Below are 23,848 nucleotides of genomic sequence, written 5' to 3'. Positions count from 1 at the left end.
TCGAGCTGCACTCACTTTCCACCCAAAGGTGTCCTATCCCTTCCACCAAGACTCTGGTGGCTCAATCTTCTATTTATCCCTCCATTGGTGGCCCTGTAGTTACAGAAGCAGGGGGGAAGGGACTATTACGCAGCAGGTGGTTGGAAAATTAACTGCAGTCATTTTGTGAAACAAAATTGAAAAAAGGGGCAAGTCAGTCAGAAAACATGGGGAGTAGGCAGCTGTACTGGATGACCTGTGACCTAGCTTGGCCAAAATTGACAACATACCTGGGTTTGTATCGTCACACTAACACAGCTGTCTGGAGTTTGTACGCTCTCCCCATGACCTACGTGGGTTTTCTCCGGGTGTTCTGGTTTCCTCCCACACTCCAAAGACGTACACGTTTACAGTCCAATGTTTACTTGGTAAAATTGTAAATTGTCCCTTGTGTGTGCAGGGATCACTGGTCGGCACGGACTCAGTGGGACAAAGGGCCTGTTTCCACATTGTATCTCTAAACTAAACTAGTGTGTGGAAGACCAGCAAAAATAGGAGGAGAAAAGGGACATAGTAAATGGGGTGAAAATTGGTGGTCCTGACATCAACAGCATGGATATCATGGAAAGGCGACATTTTGTGTCGGGAGCCTTATTTCTTTGAAGAGGGGTCCTGACCCATAATGTTGTCTATTTATGTTCTCCAGAGAGGCTGCCTGACCCGCTGAGTTGTCATAATGAGTGACTGGAGTGAGGGAAACATTGCATATATTTCATACAAATAAACTCTCGATTTTCATCATAAAAGTGATGCTGTGAAAATGCACATTTCCAAACAGTGGGTTTCTGGTTTGCAACTAACCAGTGGTATGAGGGACATTTAATTGTGACAGACTGGGTTCAATTATATACTTGCTCAATGTAACTTGCCAAATCCACTATTTTAGGGCAGAGGCAAAGTACCAGAGGATAGGTCATAATTGGAAGCACATCACCCAGGGCCACTTCCCATGGGGTCACTGCTTAATAATCCAGATGACACAACAATGAACAAAAGAAGGAGCTAATCCAAAATGTTCTTCTTTGTCTGTGTCCAAGGTTTCAACACCACAGGTCTCTAGAGTCGATGAATTTACAAACATGCCATTGCTTGTGAATAGAACTGGCTTCTGCAACAAAAATAAAAGGGGGGGGGGGGGGGGGGGTGGTGGCATCTTGCAGTCAAATAGTAGCATGGACTCCAAACTGCTTATTTGATTTAAAAATGATTTAAAATATAACTGGGTCTATACATTCCTATTATTGAATTAATAATGGGAGCAAGTTAGAGAAGAGTGCAAACTAAACTGTGCAAATGTCCTTTGGGTTTGCTTGAATAGGAGCACTTCTGCAGGTACAAATACTGAACTTCCACCGGTGCCTATACAATGATAGCAAGGTCCACACGAGCAAACATGAGTGCTGAACACATGCATTCAAATGCGAGATCGTTGAAGTGACGAGACTGAAATATTTAGTTAAATTCACACTGCTACAGAGTTTTTTTATAAAATGTTTAAACTGCAAACAAGACCTTTACTGCCTGGCTTACATTGATGAACATTACGAGAAGGCACCATACCCCTTGCAAAGTTTAAATGCAGGTAGACAGTCAGTTTGATTCCAACATTAAAAAAAGACACAAAGTGCTGGAGTAACTCGGTGGGTCAGGCAGTATCTTCGGGAAAACATGGATCGGCGACATTTTGGGTCGGGACCCTTATTCGTCTGAAGAGGGGTCCTAGCCCCATAATGTCATCTATTTATGTTCTCCAGAGATGGTGCCTGACCCGCTGAGTTACTCCAACACTTTGTGCTTTCTTTTGCAAACCAGCATCCTTGTCTCTACGTGGTTCTATCATTAGGTCTAAGCACAACACTTCAGTACCGTGGCTCTGCATTTTTAATGCATGCTAAATATTAATAAGGCTGGCAAGGTGAAGCAACATTGCACAAGCCTCCATGACAAGCTTACTTTACGCATTTCACCAAAGGGTGCAATTTGGAATTTTGTTAATGCATGTAAAAAAATTAATAACCTGTGGTTTACCGTATAATTATCACCGATTGATTGCGATTTAGACAAACTTAATTGCTATTTGCCCAAATCAAAGTTTGTCAAAGGAGGAATCTGTTGTGGCAAGTGTTGTGAAGCTATAACCGTAACGTACAAACAAGGCTTCTGTGGCAACTTATGAATCAGAACATGTTTCATGTTCTCTGATATTTCCCTACCTCCCTCCCGCCTTCCCAAACATTCTGCTGTACCTTCAGTTGTAATCAGCATAAAATCCTGGAGATTAATCAAAGCAAACAATGGAGGGATAGTGACTGATGGAGAGAGCATTAGCAATCTACTTGGCTGCTGGGATAGTACAGGGCAACTTTAGCTCGTCATCTCCACAGATCCTCAAACTGGATTTCCAAAACATGGAGCTTATTAGATCATAGACTGGAATAGTGTTTTGTTTTTTTCCCCAGCAAACCAAAAAAAAAACCAAATATAAACTCCACCCCTGGCCTGGCTGAGATTTCTTGTGTGCTCTGTGCTAAATTTGTATGTGTAAATGATACCTTTCGGCAGAATACAGAACAATGGGTCTAGGAAGGAGTTGTCGATGCTGCTTTACACCGAAGATAGACACGAAATGCTGGACAATAGACAATAGACAATAGGTGCAGGAGTAGGCCATTCAGCCCTTCGAGCCAGCACCGCCATTCAATGCGATCATGGCTGATCACTCTCAATCAGTACCCCGTTCCTGCCTTCTCCCCTGAGAGTAACTCAACGGGACAAGCAGCATCTCTGGGGAAAAGGACCTTCAGTCCCCCACCCCCTGTCAGACCCTTCTTCAGACAGAGAGTCAGTGGAGAGGGAAAGGTACAAAAGGTACAAAGAACAAAGGGACGGAGAGAGAGAGGGAAAGCAAGGGTTACTTGAAGTTAGAGAAATCAATATTGTAAGCTGCCGAAGCAAAATATAAGGTGCGGTTCCTCCAATTTGCGTTTGGCCTCACTCTGACAGTGAAGGCAGCCAAGGACAGAATGGTCAGAATTGGAAGGGGAGTTAAAGTGTTTGGCAATCGGGGCAAACGTCTAAGGCTGGCGAAGCAAAGGTGTTCAGCGAAATGCTCGCCTAGTCAGCACTTAGTGTCGCTGATGTATAGGTGTCCACACCTAGAACAGCGGATAGAGCAACAGAACAATATAACCAATTTAGTTAGGGGGAAAGCAGCAAGGATACTGCCCAAGATCCTGGTTCGTTCCTGATTTTTTGTGCCATCCGTGTGGAGTTGTTGCCTTCTCTCTGGGACAGCACAGGTTTACTCTGGATGCCCTTACTTTCTTCTACATCCCAAAATTGTGCACGTTAAGATAACAGACCAATGTAAATTGTTGTCTGTGTGGAATCGTGATATATCAGAAGAGAGTTGATGGCATGTGGGGTGAATAAATTAGAATCAGAGGCTGTATAAATGGTGCCAGATGGGTTTGTTTCATAAGGCCATAAGCAATAAGTGATAGGAGTACAATTAGGCCATTCATCTCATCAAGTCTACTCCGCCATTCAATCATGGCTGATCTATCTCTCCCTCCTAACCCCATTCTCCTGCCTTCTCCTCATAACCTCTGACACCTGGACTAATGAAGAATCTATCTATTTCTGCTTTAGAAATATCCACTGACCAGGCCTCCACAGCCTTCTGTGACAAATAATTCCACAGATTCACCACCCTCTGACTAAAGAGATTACTCCTCATCTCCTTCCTAAAAGAACGTCCTTTAATTCTGAGGTTATGATCTCTAATCCTAGACTCTAACCAAGCCTTTCACTCCTCTGTTTGTTTCAATGAGGTCTCCCCTCAATCTTTTAAATTCCAGTGAGTACAGGCCCAGTGCCGACAAAGGCTCATCATAGATATAGTTCAGAAGAGGAAGGAGGTTCTGCAACAAGAATTTACGGAATTGGGTAGAAGACTGAAAAGCAGGACCTGCAGGGTAGTGATCTCAGGATTGCTTCCATTACGTTGTGCTAGTGAAGGAAGATAGGGGAAATGAATGTGTGGCTGAGGAGTTGGTGCAGGGGGCAGGGATTCAGATTTCTGGATAATTGGGTTGCACCTAAACTGGAGGGGGACCAACATCCTAGTGGGAAGGTTTGCTAATGCTACATGGGAGGGTTTAAACTAGAGTGGCGGGGGGGGGGGGGGGGGGGGGGGGGGGGGATCTCGTGCAGGACAGAGGCACGTGAGAGGCTAGAATGGTATGGAGGGTGGTGTGGGAAAAGTTAGTGGACAGAATAGGCAGGTGAAAGGCGGAGAGCGAGGAAGAAGGGTTGGTTTAAACTGCACGTATTTTAATGCAAGGGACCTTATGGGTAAGGCAGATGAGCTTAAGGCATTGATTGGTATGAGCGACTACAACGTTGTAGCCATGACTGAAACTGGTTAAGGGAGGGGCAGGACTGGCAGCTCAATGTTCTGGGGTACAGGAGCTTCAGGAGAGACAGGGGTGAGGGAAAAGGAAGAGGGGGGAGATCTTATAGAGGTATACAAAATCATGAGAGGAATAGATCGGGTAGATGCACAGTCTTTTGCCCAGAGTAGGGGAATCGAGGACCAGAGGACATAGGTTCAATGTGAAGGGGAAAAGATTTAATAGGAATCCAAGGGGTAACTTATTCACACAAAGGGTGGTCAGTGTATGGAACAAGCTACCAGAGGAGGGAGTTGAGGCTGGGACTATCCCATCGTTTAAGAAACAGTTAGAGCGGTACATGGACAGGACAGGTTTGGAGGGATATGGACCAAGCGCAGGCAAGTGGGACTAGTGTAGCTGGGACATTGTTGACCGGTGTGGGCGAGTTGTGCCGAAGGGCCTGTTTCCACACTGTATCACTCTATGACTCTCTATGACTATAATATGAACTTCAAAACAACACTGATCAGGTCAGGAGAGACACATGCATTTTTGATACATACAAGATGGATTGAAGACTCATTTAACATATAAATAAATGTATATTAATATAATAAGAACCATGTTTGTTTAAAATGATCTAGTCACTTATTGTTTCTTACTAGGGTTGTCAAACATCTAAAACATATATCATATGTTAATTGTTGGTTTACTTGCATTGTTGAAAGTGCAATGACAATAATATTAACAACATTTAAAGGACATTTGGATCCTGAGGGGCAACCTTTTTACACAAAGGGTGGTGGGTGTATGGAACAAGCCGGCAGAGGAGGTAGTTGAGGCTGGGACTATCCCAACATTTAAGAAACAGTTAGATAGATAGATGGATAGGACAGGTTTGGAGGGATATGGGCCAAACGCAGGCAGGTGGGACGAGTGTAGATAGGACATAATGGCCGGTGTGGACAAGTTGGGGCAAAGGGCCTGGTTCCACACTCTATTAATTGTTTTTTTTTCCCTTGACCACCTAAATCTGCAGAGAGTGGCAAACACAGCCCAGTCCATCACAGGCTTGTCACCTTGCTCCTTCTAGACCATCTTCACAGTGCATGGCATCAGGAAGGTTGGAAGTATCACCAAAGATGCTGACCCCCCTGGCCATGTCCTGTTCACTCTTCTGTTTTGGGGAGAAGGTACAGGAGCTTGAATGCCCAGACATGCAAAGGGGTGGCAGGTAGATGAGAAATGAGAGAGGACCCAAGGACACAGCCCTGGGGGACTCTTAAGTTAATGGTAAAGAGAAATCAATTCCAGAGAGACTCTGGCAACAGGTAGGCAGATAAAAAATGAACTAGATGGGAGCAGTTCCATCAAAATAGAGGAGGAGGATCTGGTCAAAGACAACGAAGAATGCAGTCAGCTTAAAAAGTCTAGAAACTGGTAGATGAGTTCTGCAACAATCATAGAGAATCTCCTGAGAGAATTTGAGTTAAACTACTCTGGTGTTAGGGCAGGGGTGGGAAATGACTGGTGGGATTCCAGATAGGATACGCACAAGCTTGAGTTGTTGCAACACATTCAAAGAATTTTGAAATCAGAGGAAGGGTGGAAGATGAGGCAAGATTTACAAATTCAAATGGGATGACTTTTTTTCGAGGGGAAGATAAAAGCAGGTTTGAAGGGGAAGAGGAACAACATCTCAGGGAGAAAAAGTGGGGCAAGCAATAAGGCGGTAGGATCATGGAAAATGAGAGGGGCAGAGTTATGTCTTATTCCCGTCACTAACAATAAAACAACATATTTATAGCAAAGCAGCTCTTGTTTTTGTGGGAGAGAAACCAACATGAAAGATTAAGGCCTGCAGAATGAAAATTGCCAAGGCTTAAAACAATGGAATGGAGAGAATTAATTCAAGAAGGAATCCAACGATAACATCCATGAAAAGTTAAAAGCTTGAAATGCCATAAGAGGAAAAATATTGGAGGAAAGTAGCGAGCAGTCGATAGGTTGGCGAGCAGGGGAGGGGTAAAGAGCGGTGAGCAGGATGGGATGGGGAAAGAGGGTGGTGGAGAGAGGGGGAGGGGGGCCTCGAGGAGGGGGGCAGAGGAAGGGGGAGGAGGGGGAAGGTGGCAATGGGAAGAGGCGGCGTTGAGGCGAGAGAGAAGAGGGGAAAGGCGGAGAGGAGGGGAGAAGGCATGAGGAGGGGAGGGGGGTGAGGAGGGAGGAAGCAAAAGCAAGGAAGTGGCTTTGAGAGGAGAGGAGAGGGGAGTGGGAGGTGGCGAGGGGTGGAAAGTGAAGTAGCAGTGAGGAGGGGGGGTGGTGACGGAGAGCAGTGGGCGAGTGTGGGGGAGGGTAGTGGACAATGAAAAGAAGAGAGGATACATTGGAAAGAAAGAGAAATAAGAGAGTTACTGAGGAGAAAGCAAGCATGTGCAACATATCTTTTTCTATTGAAATTTGCTTCTGATCATGTCCAAATCATATTAAAAGGGATTCCAAGCAGTAAGATTAACGTTCAAGATGAATGTGGATGAGAAATACCATTCCACTCTTATTAGATCATCCTGCCAGGATAACAATAAACCCACATTGCAACATTGGTTACTTTTTCCTGAAAAAACATTTGGTCTTTTCATCTTGAATCAACGCTCCCTTACACATCTGCGAGGGGCGAAAGAGCAGAGGGATCAAAAAACAAGAGGGCAAAGATTTAGTGGGAACACAAAGCACTGCAGATGCTGGGATCTGGAGCAGAGAACGTACTGCAGTCAAAACGCAGTGGGTCGAGCAGCATCTGTAGGGGGGGGGGGGAGGGAATTGTCAACGGTTTTGGTCAAGGCCCTGCATTCATTGTGGGCCGAAGGGCTTACTCCTGTGCTGTACTGTTCTTAGGGACAGAGTGTGGAGAGGGAAGGAAGTTAGCCATTATAAAGGTAAGAGCTTTAAGGTAATAGAAGTTTTAAAGGGAATCGGAGGGGTATTTAAACCCCCCCCCCCCGAGTGTGCTGATATGTGGAACAAGCTGCCAGGGGTGGTAATGGTGCCACCAGGTACAATTACTGTTTAAGAAGCATTAAGATACAGACATTGAGACAGACATGGGCAAGGTTTAGAAGGAAAAGGCATCCAAGGGCAAATGGGATTAGGGTAGGTGGGGCAAAGGTAATGGGCCAAAGGGGTGATTTCTAAGCTGCCCTGACTCCACATTGTACTGGTATTCTTCAGTTCCTGTTCAACACCGATGTTCAACTGTGATGTTTTCCCTCTTTCCCCATTTCACCAATTAAGTACTGTCACTTAATTTCAGCATTGGAGATCAGCCATAAGATTCTTCATAGCACAACTTCCCAGAATCGCATGTCTACCTTTGTGTAAGACAAAATGGGATTTTGTAATCAAAGCGGCATTTAATCAGAATACACAAGTATTAAAACAGCATCCTCAGACTTGTGCTCTCCTGTTTTGGTTAAATGTTTCAACATTCCAGTTGTATTGCTACAGTGATTGCCAAACCTACTAATAGCTGGCAATCTATTTTAACAATGCTTACTTAGTCAGTTCAAAATGCAAGCTGCACATTAGTGTCTTCTTTTATTAATCTCCACTACTGCAGACGTCTTTCACCAAGCTTTTAAAAAGGCTGTTCTGATATTACACTTGTTGACTCACTTAATATCTCCCTTGAGACTTTATGCAACAAGAAATCCCAATAAAACATTATCTCGATGTACATTATCCATTTGTATTTCAAATAGCCATAGGTTGCAATGTTTCAAGGTGGTTCTTAAATTGTTTTTGAAATGTTCTTGGCTACCCTTATGGAACTTAGTCATACCCAGGTTCTACCTTGTTGCTTCTTTCTGCTTAAGCAGCAGCCTATTTGACATATTAATTTTTAAACATAGGGTAGAAATGAGTTTGTGGTCACATGTACCGTATGCTGCAGTATCTGCCACATTTAGTTTAGTTAAGAGATACCGCGAGAAAACAGGCCCATCGGCCCACCGGGTCCGCGCCGACCAGCGACCTCCGCACACCAACACTATCCTACACACACTAGGGAAAATGTACAATTATACCAAGCCAATGAGCCGACAATAGACAATAGACAATAGGTGCAGGAGGAGGCCATTCGGCCCTTCGAGCCAGCACCGCCATTCAATGTGATCATGGCTGATCATTCTCAATCAGTACCCCGTTCCTGCCTTCTCCCCATACCCCCTGACTCCGCTATCCTTCAGAGCTCTATCTAGCTCTCTCTTGAATGCATTCAGAGAATTGGCCTCCACTGCCTTCTGAGGTAGAGAATTCCACAGATTCACAACTCTCTGACTGAAAAAGTTTTTCCTCATCTCAGTTCTAAATGGTCTACCCCTTAATCTTAAACTGTGGCCCCTTGTTCTGGACTGCCCCAACATTGGGAACATGTTTCCTGCCTCTAACGTGTCCAACCCCTTAATAATCTTATACGTTTCGATAAGATCTCCTCTCATCCTTCTAAATTCCAGTGTACCTGTACATCTTTGGAGTGTGGGAGGAAACCCGAACTCACAGAGAAAACCCATGCAGGCCAAGGGGAGAACGTACAAACTCCGTACCGACAGCAACCCATAGTCAGCGAACACGAGTCTCTGGCGCTGTACGGCATCAATTCTACCACTTTGCCACCGTGCCGCCCATGTTACATGTTGAACATTGCTTTCAAAATGTGGAAGTGGCACCATTTCATTCTTGTACGCCACCTGGGTTGACTTTCTAGCTGATATTCTTGGAATACACCACTGGGAATTTTAAAGGAAGGAGATGGATCTTCCTCCATTTGCAGAGTGCAGAATGTCTATCCACCTGTCACTTGTCTGGCTTTGTTCTACCCCTACCTCTCTTCCAGCTTTTTACCCCCTTACCACAATCTGTCAAAAAAAAAAGGGTTCTGACCCAAAACATTATCTATTCATGTTCTCCAGAGATGCAACCTGACTTGCTGTTATTCCAGCAGTTTGTGTTTTTTTGTAAACCAGCATCTGCAGTTCCTCGAGTCTCGATAGACAAATGAGCAGGTTAGTTCGATATTTTTGACTGATAAATGTCGATTTAGTGTTACGTAAAACCCTTTTGTGAAGCCAGAACTCTGCAACTTTGTCACAATGAAGCATATGTTTTGCAACAAACTATTTGTAAAATAGATGTGTGAATAGGCTTTGCGGATGGAAAGAGCTGCCAAAGGAGGTCGTTGAGGCAGGTACAATTGCAACATTGAAGAAACATTTAGACAAAAGCGAATAGGTTTAGAGGGATATGGGCCAAATGCAGGCAGGTGGGACTGTGTAAATGGGACATGTTAGTTGGTGTGGACAAGCTGGCCGAAGGGCCTGTTTCCACGCTGTATAAAGCTATGTGACTCTATGAGGCAGGAATATGATCACCAGTGAAATAGTCATTCCGAAAGCCACAGTGATAACAATGGATTAAGCTGGCACATTATAAGGTGATAACTTGCAACTTTCCATAATTAGGAAATGCTTCCATGTTGATTGAGAAAGTATTATCCTCCCAGACGCAGGTTAAACCAAGCAGAAATTTGAAAAGCTTGTTCATAATCTGTTGAATGATGGCAGGCAAAATTATACAGTACACAAATCTCGAGTCCAGAGATTGTGAAATTGACATATGCTGAACTCAATATATTTTTGTAACAAGGGGAATATTAAAACAGAATTTGGAAAGAAAATACTCGTTTGTCAAAGTCAAGAATTGGGAAAGACAGAAAGGGGAAATAACTGTTGCCTTTCTCACTTGGGAAGCAGAGAAACAGAAGCATTAATGTGGTCCAGGACTGTACCCCCAGAAACTCAGGGTGTAACAAAATAAAATTCGGCAGGGCAGTTGCTGAAAGATATTTTCAATAACACTATATTTAGCAGTTGCAATGACAGATTTACTGTGTTGCAGGCAGAGATGGAACCACAGAATTTTGTAATACTCTTGGAGCACTGTGTCTCTGCCAGTTCTTTGCTGATACAAGGAAAAAATATTATGAAGACATTATAGAGCTTCAGGCTATAGCTCAATTGTAATTTCCACGTTGCAATATTCTATAGGTAATCTTCAATCTTCTTTTTAAATTTGGCATCAAACATTTAGCTTTGGCAGCGAGTAGGAGCGGGCAGGCTACCGATTGCTAAACAAAATGCTTGATTTTTCTTCACTTGTCTCCCAAAATTTACCCATAGTGCCATTTGAACAAAACCACCAAATTAATGTTGTTGCATTGATTGCATTGAAGGACGTTAGCAGACAGCCCATCTTTAAAAGAATTGTTACCAACATAGCAGTAAAAATCCATATTTATCATAAATTTGAAGCAGGTAGGAAAATGAAGTTAAAAGGCACAGCCTTGATTGACAACTGCACGATGGCCTGCTAAATCCGATTCTGAACAGTTAACCAATAGAGCAGAATGGTGAAGAGATTTGCCCTTTGGGTCCAAAACATTCTAATAAATCAATTAATAATAGTTCCTTTTCAAATTCTTATACAGTATGTTTCTATCTCTAGAAAGTGAAGTGATCCTTTCGGTAATGATGCCTTTAACCCAAGGTCAATATGATAAGAGCTGAACCAACGCACAGTGTTGTCTCATGGTGCTAGAGGCGTGGGTTGAATTCTAACATCAGGTGTTGGCTGTGGCAGTTGTGCACACCTGCGTAACCTTCGGGTGCTCACGTTTCCACCAATATCCCATAGGCATGTGGATTGGTAGCTAATTTGTTGCTATGAATTGTCCCCAGTGAGTCAGTTGTACAATATCAGAATGTAGGGAGAGAAAACAAACTGGGCTTAATATAGGATTTGTAATAAATGGTGGTTGATGGTCAGCATGAACTCATTGGGCTCAATGGCTCGTTTCCATGCTGTGTCTCTTTATGACTCTTTAAATGAGATTTACAACTACTCCTTATAGAACACGAAACTTTATACAGCAATGGACATAGATGGTCACGTCTGAACAGACATTCTTAATCTCTAAAATAAAGATGTTCTAATTTAGATGGTTTCTCAGTACCAAATCTAACTTGCATGTATTACACAATGGAATTGGAGCCAAGCAATATGAATGAGGGAATTTCTATATTAAAATTACCTAGCTTATAGAATTCTCCCAAGTGGAACTGAAGGACTTGATTAACAAGAACAATAGCACTTCAATAGTGGGGTTCTCTGCATTAAAATTAATGAGATGATCTGGAACTTGTTTGACTCAAGTCTTCTTAAATACCAATTTCAAAAATCTGAAAGCCTTTGAATTAAACTTTGTCACAAAACACTCTTTGAATTCATATTGAGGATAATTAAGGGGGAGAGACTGCAAGGAGCAAACAGAGTGATAGGCAAAGTGTGTGTGTGTGTGAATGAAGGGATGGGGCAGAGAAAAAGAGAGGGAAAGAGAGAAGGTGTGTTGAACTGCCTCTCCTTTGTGGGGCTGCACAGTGGTAGAGTTATTGCCTTACAGTACCAGAGGCCCATGTTCGATCCTGACTATGGTGCTGTCAGTACAGAGTTTGTAGGCTCTCCTTGTGACCGCAAGGTGTGAATGAAGTATAAGCTTCGCTGACTTTTAGGTAGTGTTAACGTAACATTGTATGGTCTATTCATAATTTACACTATATTATATTATGTTAAAATTAATTCACATTGAATTGCTGGGGGAATTCTTAACTTGAATAATTGAATTTTAAGGCTGATTATATTCCTTATTAATCAATGACTTAACATCCAACATACTGCTTTCTCATGCATTCACTTTGTGATGTTGTAATAAAAATTAAATTTAGCTTGAACATTGGGAACCATAGTAATTTTAGTTAGTACAATATATTTTACTAACATGATCATCATTGACCTCATCTTGATTAGATGCTGTTGTTTTCCAATTAATATGAAATATTTAATTTCCTTAAATAATGAATTAAAAAAACGTAAGAAAATTCGTCAAAGCTCCAGATGCATTAATATCTACTTAGTGAAACAAGTGATAATGAAGAATCAGTTTCTTAATACACATCCAAATTTGTGATAAAACAGATATGTTACATCTCCAGCACAGTGACTTACAAGGAAGGGTCTCTCTTCACACTTATCCAACTAAGAGTTTTACAACGCGCAGTTGAAAATATTGGGAAAAGTATCACATCAATGCTTTCAGATGGTTCCACAGGTTTTGAGTGCTCGGCTGATGTTATAATCCTACCCCCAATTCATCTGTCCATGCCGGTAATCAGCTAACACCAGCAAAAGGAAACTGAGAGGAGCTGGATTCCAGTTGCTGCAGTTAAAAACAACTAAGGCCTAATTTTACAACCATTACTCCAACCTCGATGACAGGAAGGACAGGAAAGTCACGATGTCAAATCTTACTCGTGTTTTAGTTACTAGCTTAATCTCCAATGTACTCTTCTGGAAGTCAAGTTTACAAGAGAGTCAAGTATTTAAAACATTCTTTCCCACAAACTCCACCAATGACCTGGATACCATTATTGTAAGTCTCTGAAAATGTCTATTTTCTTCGCCATCCAAATTTATACCCGTAGTTGGTGCTAAGAAAGAAAGCGCACAACATCCTTGAACTGCCTGATTAAGGTTACAGCAGTGGTTTATTTTGGAGCTTCACACATTTTACAGCGGAGTTTGCAAATGTACAGCATCCTACTGCAATGAGGTGGAACAAACTCTTTATGACCTCTGTAGGATTCACTTGGGTTCAATGTCAAGTCCAAAGTAGCTGAACATGTGATTCTCCAATTTCAAGTAACTGCTGCATTCCCTCCCCTCCCCTCTCTCTCCTCCTCCCCCACCCTAGTCTTCCAACCAGTTCCACTATTCGCATCTTTTTACCCCTCTCATTATCACACCTTGCCCAGTCAACAATGGGCCATTATGGGCTCCACCTTTCCAGATGTCACCTGTTGCCGGCCCCGATTTGTCCTGGCCTTTACTCACCTACGGTTGAATTTCCCCTCCCCACCTCTACTTTCAGACTGAATGAGGGTTCCGACCCAAAACGCCATCTATTCTTTTTCTCGAAAGTTGTTGCCTGACCTGCAGAGCTACTCCAGTATTTTGTGGTACAGTCCTGATTCTCCAACCTACCTCACTGCAGGCATTGGACTTTGTCTCTACAACAGCTATGCTACAAAACTGAGAACTATATTCTGCACTCAGTATCTTTCTCTTCATTCTACCTTTTACATAGAAAATAGAAACATAGAAAATAGGTGCAGGAGTAGGCCATTCGGCCCTTCGAGCCAGCACCACCATTCAATATGATCATGGCTGATCATCCAACTCAGTATCCCGTACCTGCCTTCTCTCCATATCCCCTGATCCCTTTAGCCACAAGTGCCACATCTAACTCCCTCTTAAATATAGCCAATGAACTGGCCTCAACTACCTTCTGTGGCAGAGAATTCCACAGATTCACCACTCTCTGTGTGAAAAAAAACGTTCTCATCTCGGTCCTAAAAGACTTCCCCCTTATCCTTAAACTGTGACCCCTTGTTCTGGACTTCCCCAACATCGGGAACAATCTTCCTGCATCTAGCCTGTCCAACCCCTTAAGAATTTTGTAAGTTTCTATAAGATCCCCGCTCAATCTTCTAAATTCCAGCGAGTACAAGCCGAGTCTATCCAGTCTTTCTTCATATGAAAGTCCTGCCATCCCAGGAATCAATCTGGCGAACCTCCTCTGTACTCCCTCTATGGCAAGAATGTCTTTCCTCAGATTAGGAGACCAAAACTGCACGCAATACTCCAGGTGTGGTCTCACCAATGCCCTTTTAAACTTGAGCTTGTGTTGATTGTATTCATGTGTACAGTCGTATTATTTGATTAGTTGAGACCACATGCCAAACAAGGCTTTTCATTGTACCACGAGCAATAACAGACGTAAATCCTAATCCTACATCATTAATCCCATATTTTTTATTCTCATTATATTCTCACCGACTCAGCCCCAGATTCTGCCACTCACTTACACACCAGAGGCAATTAACGGTGGCCAATTAATTTGGCTGGCTGGATAGCATACAACAAAATGCTTTTCACCGTATCTTGGTAAATTTGACAATAATGAAATAAACTAATCTACCAAGCTGCACATCTCTGGGACGTGACAGGAACCCAGAGCACTGGAGGAAACCCACGCTGTCCCACGGAGAATGGCAGCTTCACACAGACAGCAACACGACGACTGCATTGGTGCTACCTCTTGCACCCATGCAGAACTCACTGACTTCATACACTTCACCTCCAATTTCCATCCTGCCCTTAAATATACCTGGACTATCTCCGACATCTCCCTCCCGTTTCTGGACCTCACCATCTCCATCACAGGAGACAGACTAGTGACGGACATTTACTATAAACCCACTGACTCGCACAGCTATCTGGACTACACTTCTTCCCACCCGGTCCTCTGCAAAAAGTCTAGTCCCTACTCCCAATTCCTCCGTCTACGCCGCATCTGCGCCCGGGATGAGGTGTTTCACACTAGGGCTTCAGAGATGTCCTCGTTCTTCAGGAAACGGGGCTTCCCCTCCTCCGTTATAGATGAGGCTCTCACTAGGGTCTCTTCTACATCCCGCAGCTCCGCTCTTGCTCCCCCTCCCCCCACTCGCAACAAGGACAGAATCCCCCTCGTTCTCACCTTCCACCCCACCAGCCAGCGGATCCAACAAATCATCCGCCAACATTTACGTCACCTACAACGGGACCCCACTACTGGCCACATCTTCCCATCCCCTCCCCTCTCTGCGTTCCGCAGAGACCGTTCCCTCCGTAACTCCCGGGTCCACTCGTCCCTTCCTACCCAAACCACCCCAACCCCGGGCACTTTCCCCTGCAACCGCACGAGATGCAACACCTGTTCCTTTACCTCCCCCCTCAACTCCATCCAAGGACCCAAACAGTCTTTCCAGGTGAGACAAAGGTTCACCTGCACCTCCTCCAACCTCATCTATTGCATCCGCTGCTCTAGATGTCAACTTATTTACATCAGCGAAACCAAGCGCAGGCTCGGCGATCGCTTCGCTGAACACCTGCGCTCGGTCCGCATTGATCAAACTGATCTCCCGGTGGCCGAGCACTTCAACTCCCCCTCCCATTCCCAGTCTGACCTTTCTTTCATGGGCCTCCTTCAGTGCCATAGTGAGGCCCACCGGAAATTGGAGGAACAGCACCTCATATTTCGCCTGGGCAGTTTGCAGCCCAGTGGTATGAACATCGACTTCTCCAACTTTAGATAGTTCCTCTGTCCCTCTCTTCCCCTCCTCCTTCCCAGATCTCCCTCTATCTTCCAGTCTCCACTTATATCCTTCCTTTGTCCCGCCCCCCTGACATCAGTCTGAAGAAGGGTCTCGACCCGAAACGTCACCCATTCCTTCTCTCCTGAGATGCTGCCTGACCTGCTGAGTTACTCCAGCATTTTGTGAATAAACACCTTCGATTTGTACCAGCATCTGCAGTTATTTTCTTATACCACTAGGTTGGGACAGCACGTGGATCTCTGGCATAGTGAGGCTGCAGCAGCTCCGCTAGCTGTGGCTTTTTGTGTCTATCTTAACTGTGGCACTGCTTGAAGAAGGGTCTCGATCTGAAACATCACCCAATCCCTTCTCTTCAGAGAGGCTGCCTGTCCCGCTGATTTGCTCCAGCATTTTGTGTCGACCTTCAATTTAAACCAGCATCTGCATTTCTTCCGTACGCACTGCTTTCAATTATATTTATTGTCCAACGCAAAGTCTGCAATGTGCAATTTCATATGGGGAATTGAATATTTTGGTGGATTTTTTTTTTTAATTGGGAAATTATATGTTAGAATAAACAGCAAAGGCAATCATTTTGAAACTATAAATATTTTTGCAATTTACAGTTTTTACAAACTGTAACAGAAGTGATAAAGAGTTCACCTACTCTTGGTGGCCCTGTAATGCACCAAGAAGACATCATTGCAAAGAAGCAAAGGGCTAAATATCTGGCAACATGAGTAACCGATGGGCTGGGACCATCAATGTTTGGATCACAAGCATTTAAATGAAGAGACTATTTCAACAAAGCAATCTCTTTGAACCAGTTACAAGTTATGAAACCTTCTCCCTGCTCCCATCTGGCAGAAGGTACAGAAGCTTGAAAGTACACACCTCCAGACTCAGGAACAGCTTCTTCCCCTCTGCTCTCAGGCTTCTGAATGGTCCTTCCATAACCAGGACACTGTCTGATCCGCATCTACTCCATTGAGGACATTGGACTTTGTCAATGGAACTGATGCACCACAACGTCGTGAGCAATATTCTGCACTGTATCTTCCCCTTTGCTCTATCTAGCGTACTGGAGTTTGACTTGATTGTATCTTGCTATAACTGATCTGTTTGGATAACATGCAAATCAAAGCTTTTCACTGTTACTCGGTACACGAGACAATAATAAATCTAAACCTGCTTATGAACATTTATGTTTCTACACCATGTAAACTACTTTTCTTTTTAGGTTCTCAACTTAACTGAATAATGGAGAATCTTCTAATCACCAAATATTTCAGCGGTGCCTGCTCGCATTTCTTCAATTAACCACATATTTAGGACATACCATTTTTTTTAACGATCCATTTATAGGGCTATGAAACTGAAAGTTACAGACCAAGATCTAGTTTTACACATTCCAACCGTTTGTCCAATGCATAGCGAATGATTAGTTCCTCACCCATCTCCTCCATTCCAGGATGGGAACAAATCTGCAACGATCTAGGTACAGCCCAGTGAAAACAACTCTCATGCAGACAAGACCAGGATGTACCATTTAATCAGTCTCCCAACTGCAAATGGTGGTTGACGTGGGAGCTGGTCTTTAAGGCCCAGCTCTCGTCCTGCAGCCAATAGCATTTATTGCTCCTTCCACAACCAATTGGTCACCATATCGCAAGAGTGGTTCATCATTAGCTAACATTGTACAAGTAAATGATGTTCATTGCAACCTTAAATAACTTTAAAAGGCAATAGTTCAAACCCCTCTTGTGTAAGGAAGAAATTCCGATCTCCATTCTATTGCCTCGTGCTGCTTTGCTCCCACTCTTGTCTTTTTTTGTCTTTTGTTTACTTCTCGCATCATATTTTGCCAAACCACAAAAACATCTTCAAGCACTGTCAGACCTACCTCTGGTCTACTTCGGGTAGAATCTCAGATTGGTTTGGGAACAGCCCTACTACCCAAGACCACAAGAAATTGCAGAGAGTTGTAGAAGTAGCCCAGCCCATCACAAATACCAGACGGCCTACTACTGACTCCATCGGCACTTCACGCTGCCTCGGAAAAGCAGCCAACTTAGTCAAAGACTTGACCCACCCCAGCCATTCCTTTTCCCTGCTCCCATCAAGCAAAAGGCACAGAAGCTTGAAAATGCAGAAAAACCCTCTTGCAGCATCAACCATAGACTGCACAGCGTTACAAAAAAGGAGAAGCCACGGGAAAAGTGCAGCTTTGTGCACATTTAGTGGAAATCTTCCCTCAGTAAATTCCATGAAAATTCAGACCAAAGTGTAGAAAATGAACAAAAAAGTCGTTTGTTCACTGCATGCCCGGCGACAAAAGCTTTTCACCCCAGCCTGCCATCCCCAGAGAAGTGAAGCACAAGGAGCAGAAGAGCAGCAGGCCCAGCTGCAACCATGAAATTCAATGCAGATCCTGTACTCACACATTAGGCGGTGTGTGAATGGCTTCAAACACATCCTCAGTGTAGCTTGCTTCATCAGCCTGGCGGGTCATCTGGTGCTGAACTACATAGTTGCTGGGTACAGTGATACTGATATCAAAAACGAGAATACAAGGAGCCACCTCGGACATCAACATGCCACCAAGATGAGGCACAAAATACTGGTACAACTCAGCGGGACAGGCAGCGTCTCTGGACACAAGGAATGGGTGACGTTTCGGGTCGAAACACTTCTTCAGTCTGAGAGTCAGCGGAAAGGGAGACACAGAGATATGGAAAGGTAAGGTAAGGCGTGAAATTGAGAGATCAAAGAGGATGCTGCTCAAGGAAAATGATAATTGTTAGCGGAGGGGAAGGTGACAACGAGGCATACTGTCGGAGAACTAGGATGGGGGAGATGGAGAGAGAGGGAAAGCAAGGGTTAAGTGCCACCAAGAGTTGGGATTCTACATTTGGGTGGACCAGTATAAAAACAAACGTATCTTGTAGAATACAAGGTATTGGTATTGTAGATTTTGAAACAGGATAGACAATACTTTCCCTGTAGGCTTAAGAATGGAACAAGGAAGATTTGACCAGCACCTAATGTGAGTATCTGCAACAACCAACAGGTAATGTTCCACACATATAAATTATATTTGAAAAAATTATATTCCATTTTTTCATTTATTCTAATCACAATTATAATACGGTGTGATTAGAAAAAACGCGAAAAAAGGGAATAAATAGAAAAGTTACACATAGCTAAAAAGTGATTAGGACTGTCATTTACATCTTGCAACTTAATCCACTATCTTGACAAGATGTTCATCACAATAGTAGTTACTGGAAATGCAGGAATTCCCCCTGGTTATAAATTCCTCCTCCTCATCCTCTCCAGATGTTGAATCCAGAAGGCTTCCCGATGGGCTGTGTATAAATTGTCCCTAGTGCGTGTAGGATAGTGTTAGTGTGAGGGGATCGCTGGTCGGTGCGGACCCAGTGGGCCGAAGGGCCTGTTTCCGCACTATCTCTAAACTAAAATTATTGTATTAGGTCATAACCCATTCTGATGCTGAATTTGCATGGATTCCAGTTCAGTGATGGAGAATTATAATCTTCTCCAAAATAATACATGAGGAGACTATGGTTTAAAGAAAAGGCACATTGTTTGTTTTGTTGAGTCACAGTTTCAAAGATTTCTTCAATGAAATATTACTACCAATTACTCAACAAAACAAACAATTTTCATTTATACTAGATGAATGCATGTGAATACATTAGTGGTTCTCTCTCTGCATTTTGCATATCCCACATCTCATTCAGTATTGATAAAACTTTACACTTATTTGGATGGATCGCATTTTCATCTATGCCTTTTCTTTAAAGCATTGGAGAAGATTATAATTCTCCATCACTGAATTGGATCGGCTGGAATCCATGCAAATTCAGCATCAGAATGGGTTATGACCTTCTACAATAATTTTAGATTCGCGATACAGCACGGAAACAGGCCCTTCGGCCCACTGGGTCCGCGCCGACCAGCGATCCCCGCACACTAACACTATCCTACCCACACTAGGGACAATTTACACTTATACCAAGCCAATTAACCTACACACCTGTACCTCTTTGGAGTGTGGTAGGAAACCGAAGATTTCGGAGAAAACCCACGCAGATCACGGGAAGAACGTACAAACTCCATATGGACAGCACCTGTAGTCGGGATCGAACCCGAGTCTCCGGTGCTGCATTCGCTGTAAGGCAGCAACTCCACAGCTGCGCCATCGTAAATGCCCTATAATATTTAATAGCTGCTAAATGGTCTTCTTAAAACTCTTAAAAACAAACTCATTTACTCTTAGTTATCTGCAATAGATTAAAAATCATTGCATAAGAATATAGACAAAGATTTGTGGTGTGGGAGAACATAGAGCAAAAACAATTAATCCCAGACTCGTAGGACCACACCTCAATATAGTTTCAAATGCTTATTTTAGGTTTTGATGACAACCTACTTTTCATTGAGGTCTTCAAGCTTCTGGCCATTGGGTGACTGGAAACTTGGGCTTGAGTTGCCAGGCAATGGACTGCTTGGGCTGGCAGAGGCAGACAACGAGCTCTTGATATTCTGGATAGAATGCCTTCGACTTCTCCGTCGTTCTAAGCCACGTCGTTCATTCGTACCAAGGCTTGATCTCCGTCTGTCTTTGCGACCGCTCATACTGACATCATCATCTCCATCTTCATGTTTTAGAGTCATCTGCAATACATTCATTAAGGAAAATGGTTTTGGAAACTTAGCCGATATTTGCATTGAAATTCTCTGTGTTTAGAAAAGTCTTGCTATTTTTGTATTTAATTTTTAAAACTGCCATTTATTCACTAACTAGAACTCCTCTTCGGTGCTGTTTAGTTTAGTTTATTGACACTTGTAACAATGCACAGTGAAAAGCTTGTGGTGGTTGGTGGTGGTAGCTGCAACTTGCCTCCTCAACCATTGAATTAGGCGCGGTGAAACTTGTCCCACATTGCTACATCAGTTTGAGTTAACAATATTGGTATAGAACAATTTGTGACACAGTCACCAAAACATCCACCATTGTAACGACCTGTCAGCCATGACCTACAGAATTTGGTCAATTTCGGAATGATGGACATTATATTCCTCAACTCAAATAGTCTGCACTCTTACTGTCCACCTGTGGGCTTCCTTCAGATATTGTTCAACAGAATATGATGTTGGCGGAGAGAGTGCAGAAATGTTTCACCAGGGTGTTGACTGGATTAGTTATGGGGAGACAATGGTTAAGCTGAGCATGTTTTTCCTGGAATGTCAGAGGGAAGACATTATGAGAGACATAGATAGGGTGTAGTCAAAATCTGTTTGAAGTTTGGAAATACATGTTATTCTGGAACATTCTGTTTCACTACTAAACAGGAAATAGATAGGCGCCACATCAATTTTAACAGTTAATGCCACATTTAAAATAAGGAGATGTTTGAAATGCACAAAAGCACATCAGCAGAAGTAAAGAAAAATAATTTGAGTGTGCACTCTTTCAATCATAACCCAATCTTTCTTCCTTTAAAGGATGCTGACTAAAATGCTGTACATTTCCAGCATCAGTGGTTATATTTGATTTTTATTCCCCCACTGACAATGAAAATCACATTCCCTTTGTTTCCTTATTCCCCTACGCTTTGCAACTAGGAGTTATGTTTGATCCATAACCTCGCCTGTCATCTTCCGTGTTGTTAAAACATTTAAGGGTCAGTGGCAACTATTAACCACCAATTCCATATCAAATGCTCTTTCGTAGTTGCATGGATCTTGCCCTATCTTCGTGTTTCAGTGCAATAGACCAACACGTGGCAAAGATAAAGGATTTGAGTTATCAGTTTTGAGGAAAATGAGAAAACCACTCAAGATTCCTTTAGTTGACTGCTCTCAAGTAACACCCAAGGCCATATCTATTTCAGCCTTGTTATCTTTCTTAACGAATCTGTGTGTGCTTTTTGTGACATTTATGAGCTTCCACTTCTAACTGATTCTTCCTGGCAATTGGGGATTACTCATGTTACATGACATTTTGTCCCGCATCTTTTGCAATGTTTGACTTTGACACCTCTCATATGCCTGCACCTAGGCTTGGGTCAAACTTACTCCTTATTCACATGAAGCTTACAGAGTAAGCAGCATACAAAATGATCAATACAACAAAAAATCCAAAATACAAAACAGCAAAATGGTGCAAGAATGTAGTGCATTTGCCCCATTCCAGCAGCGTTGCCTGTGTCAATTGTGATAGCAAAAGCTAAAGTTATCCACATACATCAACGCTGAACAGCAATGCCAGCAAATTGTTCCATTCCTATAAGAAATGCTAGTCAATTACATCCTGATTGGGGACTGCAGCTTCATTTTTCTACAACTCAACCACGTCCTTCTGAAGCAAGTGCTTTATTTTAGTATTAGCAGCTTATCCCGAATAACAGACTGGCATGGGCCTTGCCTCAGGCTTCCTTTCATAATGACACACAGACGCACAGTTCATCCTCCCCATCAGCTTTAAAAAAAAAAACAATGTCAATGCATTCACATTAACGTGGGAGTGTGAAATATTACCTCATAAGTATTGAATTGTTCCACCAAGTCCAAGTCCGTTCCTTTTTTGTTCAAGTGTCTCTGTGAAATAGCTTCCATCCCTTGTTCTTCCAGACAGTCCACGACATCATAGAAGGAATCTTGATCAGGCAATCCTGCCAATGTCTGGGAATTCCAACAAAGCACATGAACACAATCATTCCATTAGGAGAGAGAAAGCGTTATTGAAAAGAAACACACTTAAAAAAAAAAATGCATCTGCAAAGCTGCCAGCCTCTCTCTCTGTGCCAGAATTCACTGCTTCGACCAAATTTAGGCAATGAAAAGTTGTCACTTTTGTGGGCGCTACAATGAAAAGATTGTATGAAGTTTTGAAGCAAACTGCTCAAAGAATTAAAACAACACTTTGGAAATTCATTTTAAGTTCAGTGTGCACACGCAGCACGATTATTTTGTGTGTGTGTGTGTGTGTTGTGTTTTTGACAGCTCAGTAGATCCCTCACACACAAGAAGTTAGTGGATCCATTTAAAATAAAGACAATAAGTTCAGTTTTAGTTTAATTCATTTCATGTCAAAATTAATTGATTTCCAGGAAAGGAACGGGGTACTGGTTGAGAATGATCAGCCATGATCACATTGAGTGGTGGTGTTGGCTTGAAAGGCCAAATGGCCTACTCCTGCACCTATTGTCTATTGTCTACTTCCACCTGCTAACCACCAGCACCTCCCCTACCCCCGACTACTCAGCTGCTATCTACTACCCATTTCCTTTCTCCACTTATTATTTCAAGTGAGAAATACATGAATGCCAATATTAAATGGGCATTACTTTGGTAAAAGGGTGCTGAGATAGAGGCAGATGTCTCAATGTTGACCTTCAGTTTGCTAATTTTATATTTTCTTGCTTATACCTACATGTTCCCCACATTGCAATCTCAGTCCAAATAAAACATTGACGATACTTTTAATTGTAAAGACCTATAGTCAGAAAATGTTTCATTCCATATACCCACTACCCTCCGTGTGTCATCAGGTCATGAAAAAAAAGAAGAGAATATGCAATCTAAAATGAAAATACAAAGCTAAAGATAAAACTGTGGTGTTTATCATAAGCAAACTATATGATGTCAGAGATTCAACCCTACAAACATTAGTTTATTAGCATTCTGTGATGTCATTATCCATTTGCTGGTGTACTGTACAATCTTAATACTCAGGGAAGAATAATGATTACAAGAATAGATCTTCGGTTTCCTCCCACACTCCAAAGACGTACAGGTATGTAGGTTAATTGGCTGGGTAAATGTAAAAATTGTCCCTAGTGGGTGTAGGATAGTGTTAATGTACGGGGATCACTGGGCGGCACGGACTTGGAGGGCCGAAAAGGCCTGTTTCCGGCTGTATATATATGATATGATATGATATGATAATACAATGGCAGTTTTATTTTACTTGCCTATTTATGGCATTTTTTTCCCAATTCATTCTGGCTTCTCCGCACGATTTAACCCAGCTGGACACTGGTAGACAGCTATTCCTGGACCTTTGTGGAAGTTCTTTGGCCA

General features: G+C 42.8%; 1 protein-coding gene across 9 annotated transcripts in view; it reads right to left on the bottom strand.

Annotated features, from left to right (window-relative positions):
• The window catches only part of fhod3b (formin homology 2 domain containing 3b), a 561,621-nt gene that overhangs the window by 133,375 nt on the left and 404,398 nt on the right, over positions 1 to 23,848 (bottom strand). For all 9 annotated transcript variants that reach the window (XR_013548492.1, XR_013548493.1, XM_078415815.1 and 6 more), the window contains exons 9-10: positions 22,304 to 22,447; positions 20,193 to 20,437 (exon numbers count right to left, since the gene is read on the bottom strand). Coding sequence is in view for 7 of the 9 variants with exons in the window: in XM_078415815.1 (XP_078271941.1) it covers positions 20,193 to 20,437; positions 22,304 to 22,447 (389 nt within the window). In the remaining 2 variants the exon portion in view is untranslated. The remainder of the gene's footprint in view (positions 1 to 20,192; positions 20,438 to 22,303; positions 22,448 to 23,848) is intronic.

The sequence above is a fragment of the Rhinoraja longicauda genome, chromosome 2, assembly GCF_053455715.1.
Source record: "Rhinoraja longicauda isolate Sanriku21f chromosome 2, sRhiLon1.1, whole genome shotgun sequence".
In the NCBI taxonomy this organism is placed as follows: Eukaryota; Metazoa; Chordata; class Chondrichthyes; order Rajiformes; family Arhynchobatidae; genus Rhinoraja; species Rhinoraja longicauda.
Note: the sequence above shows the minus strand (reverse complement) of the source record. Positions and strands in the feature narration are given on the sequence as shown.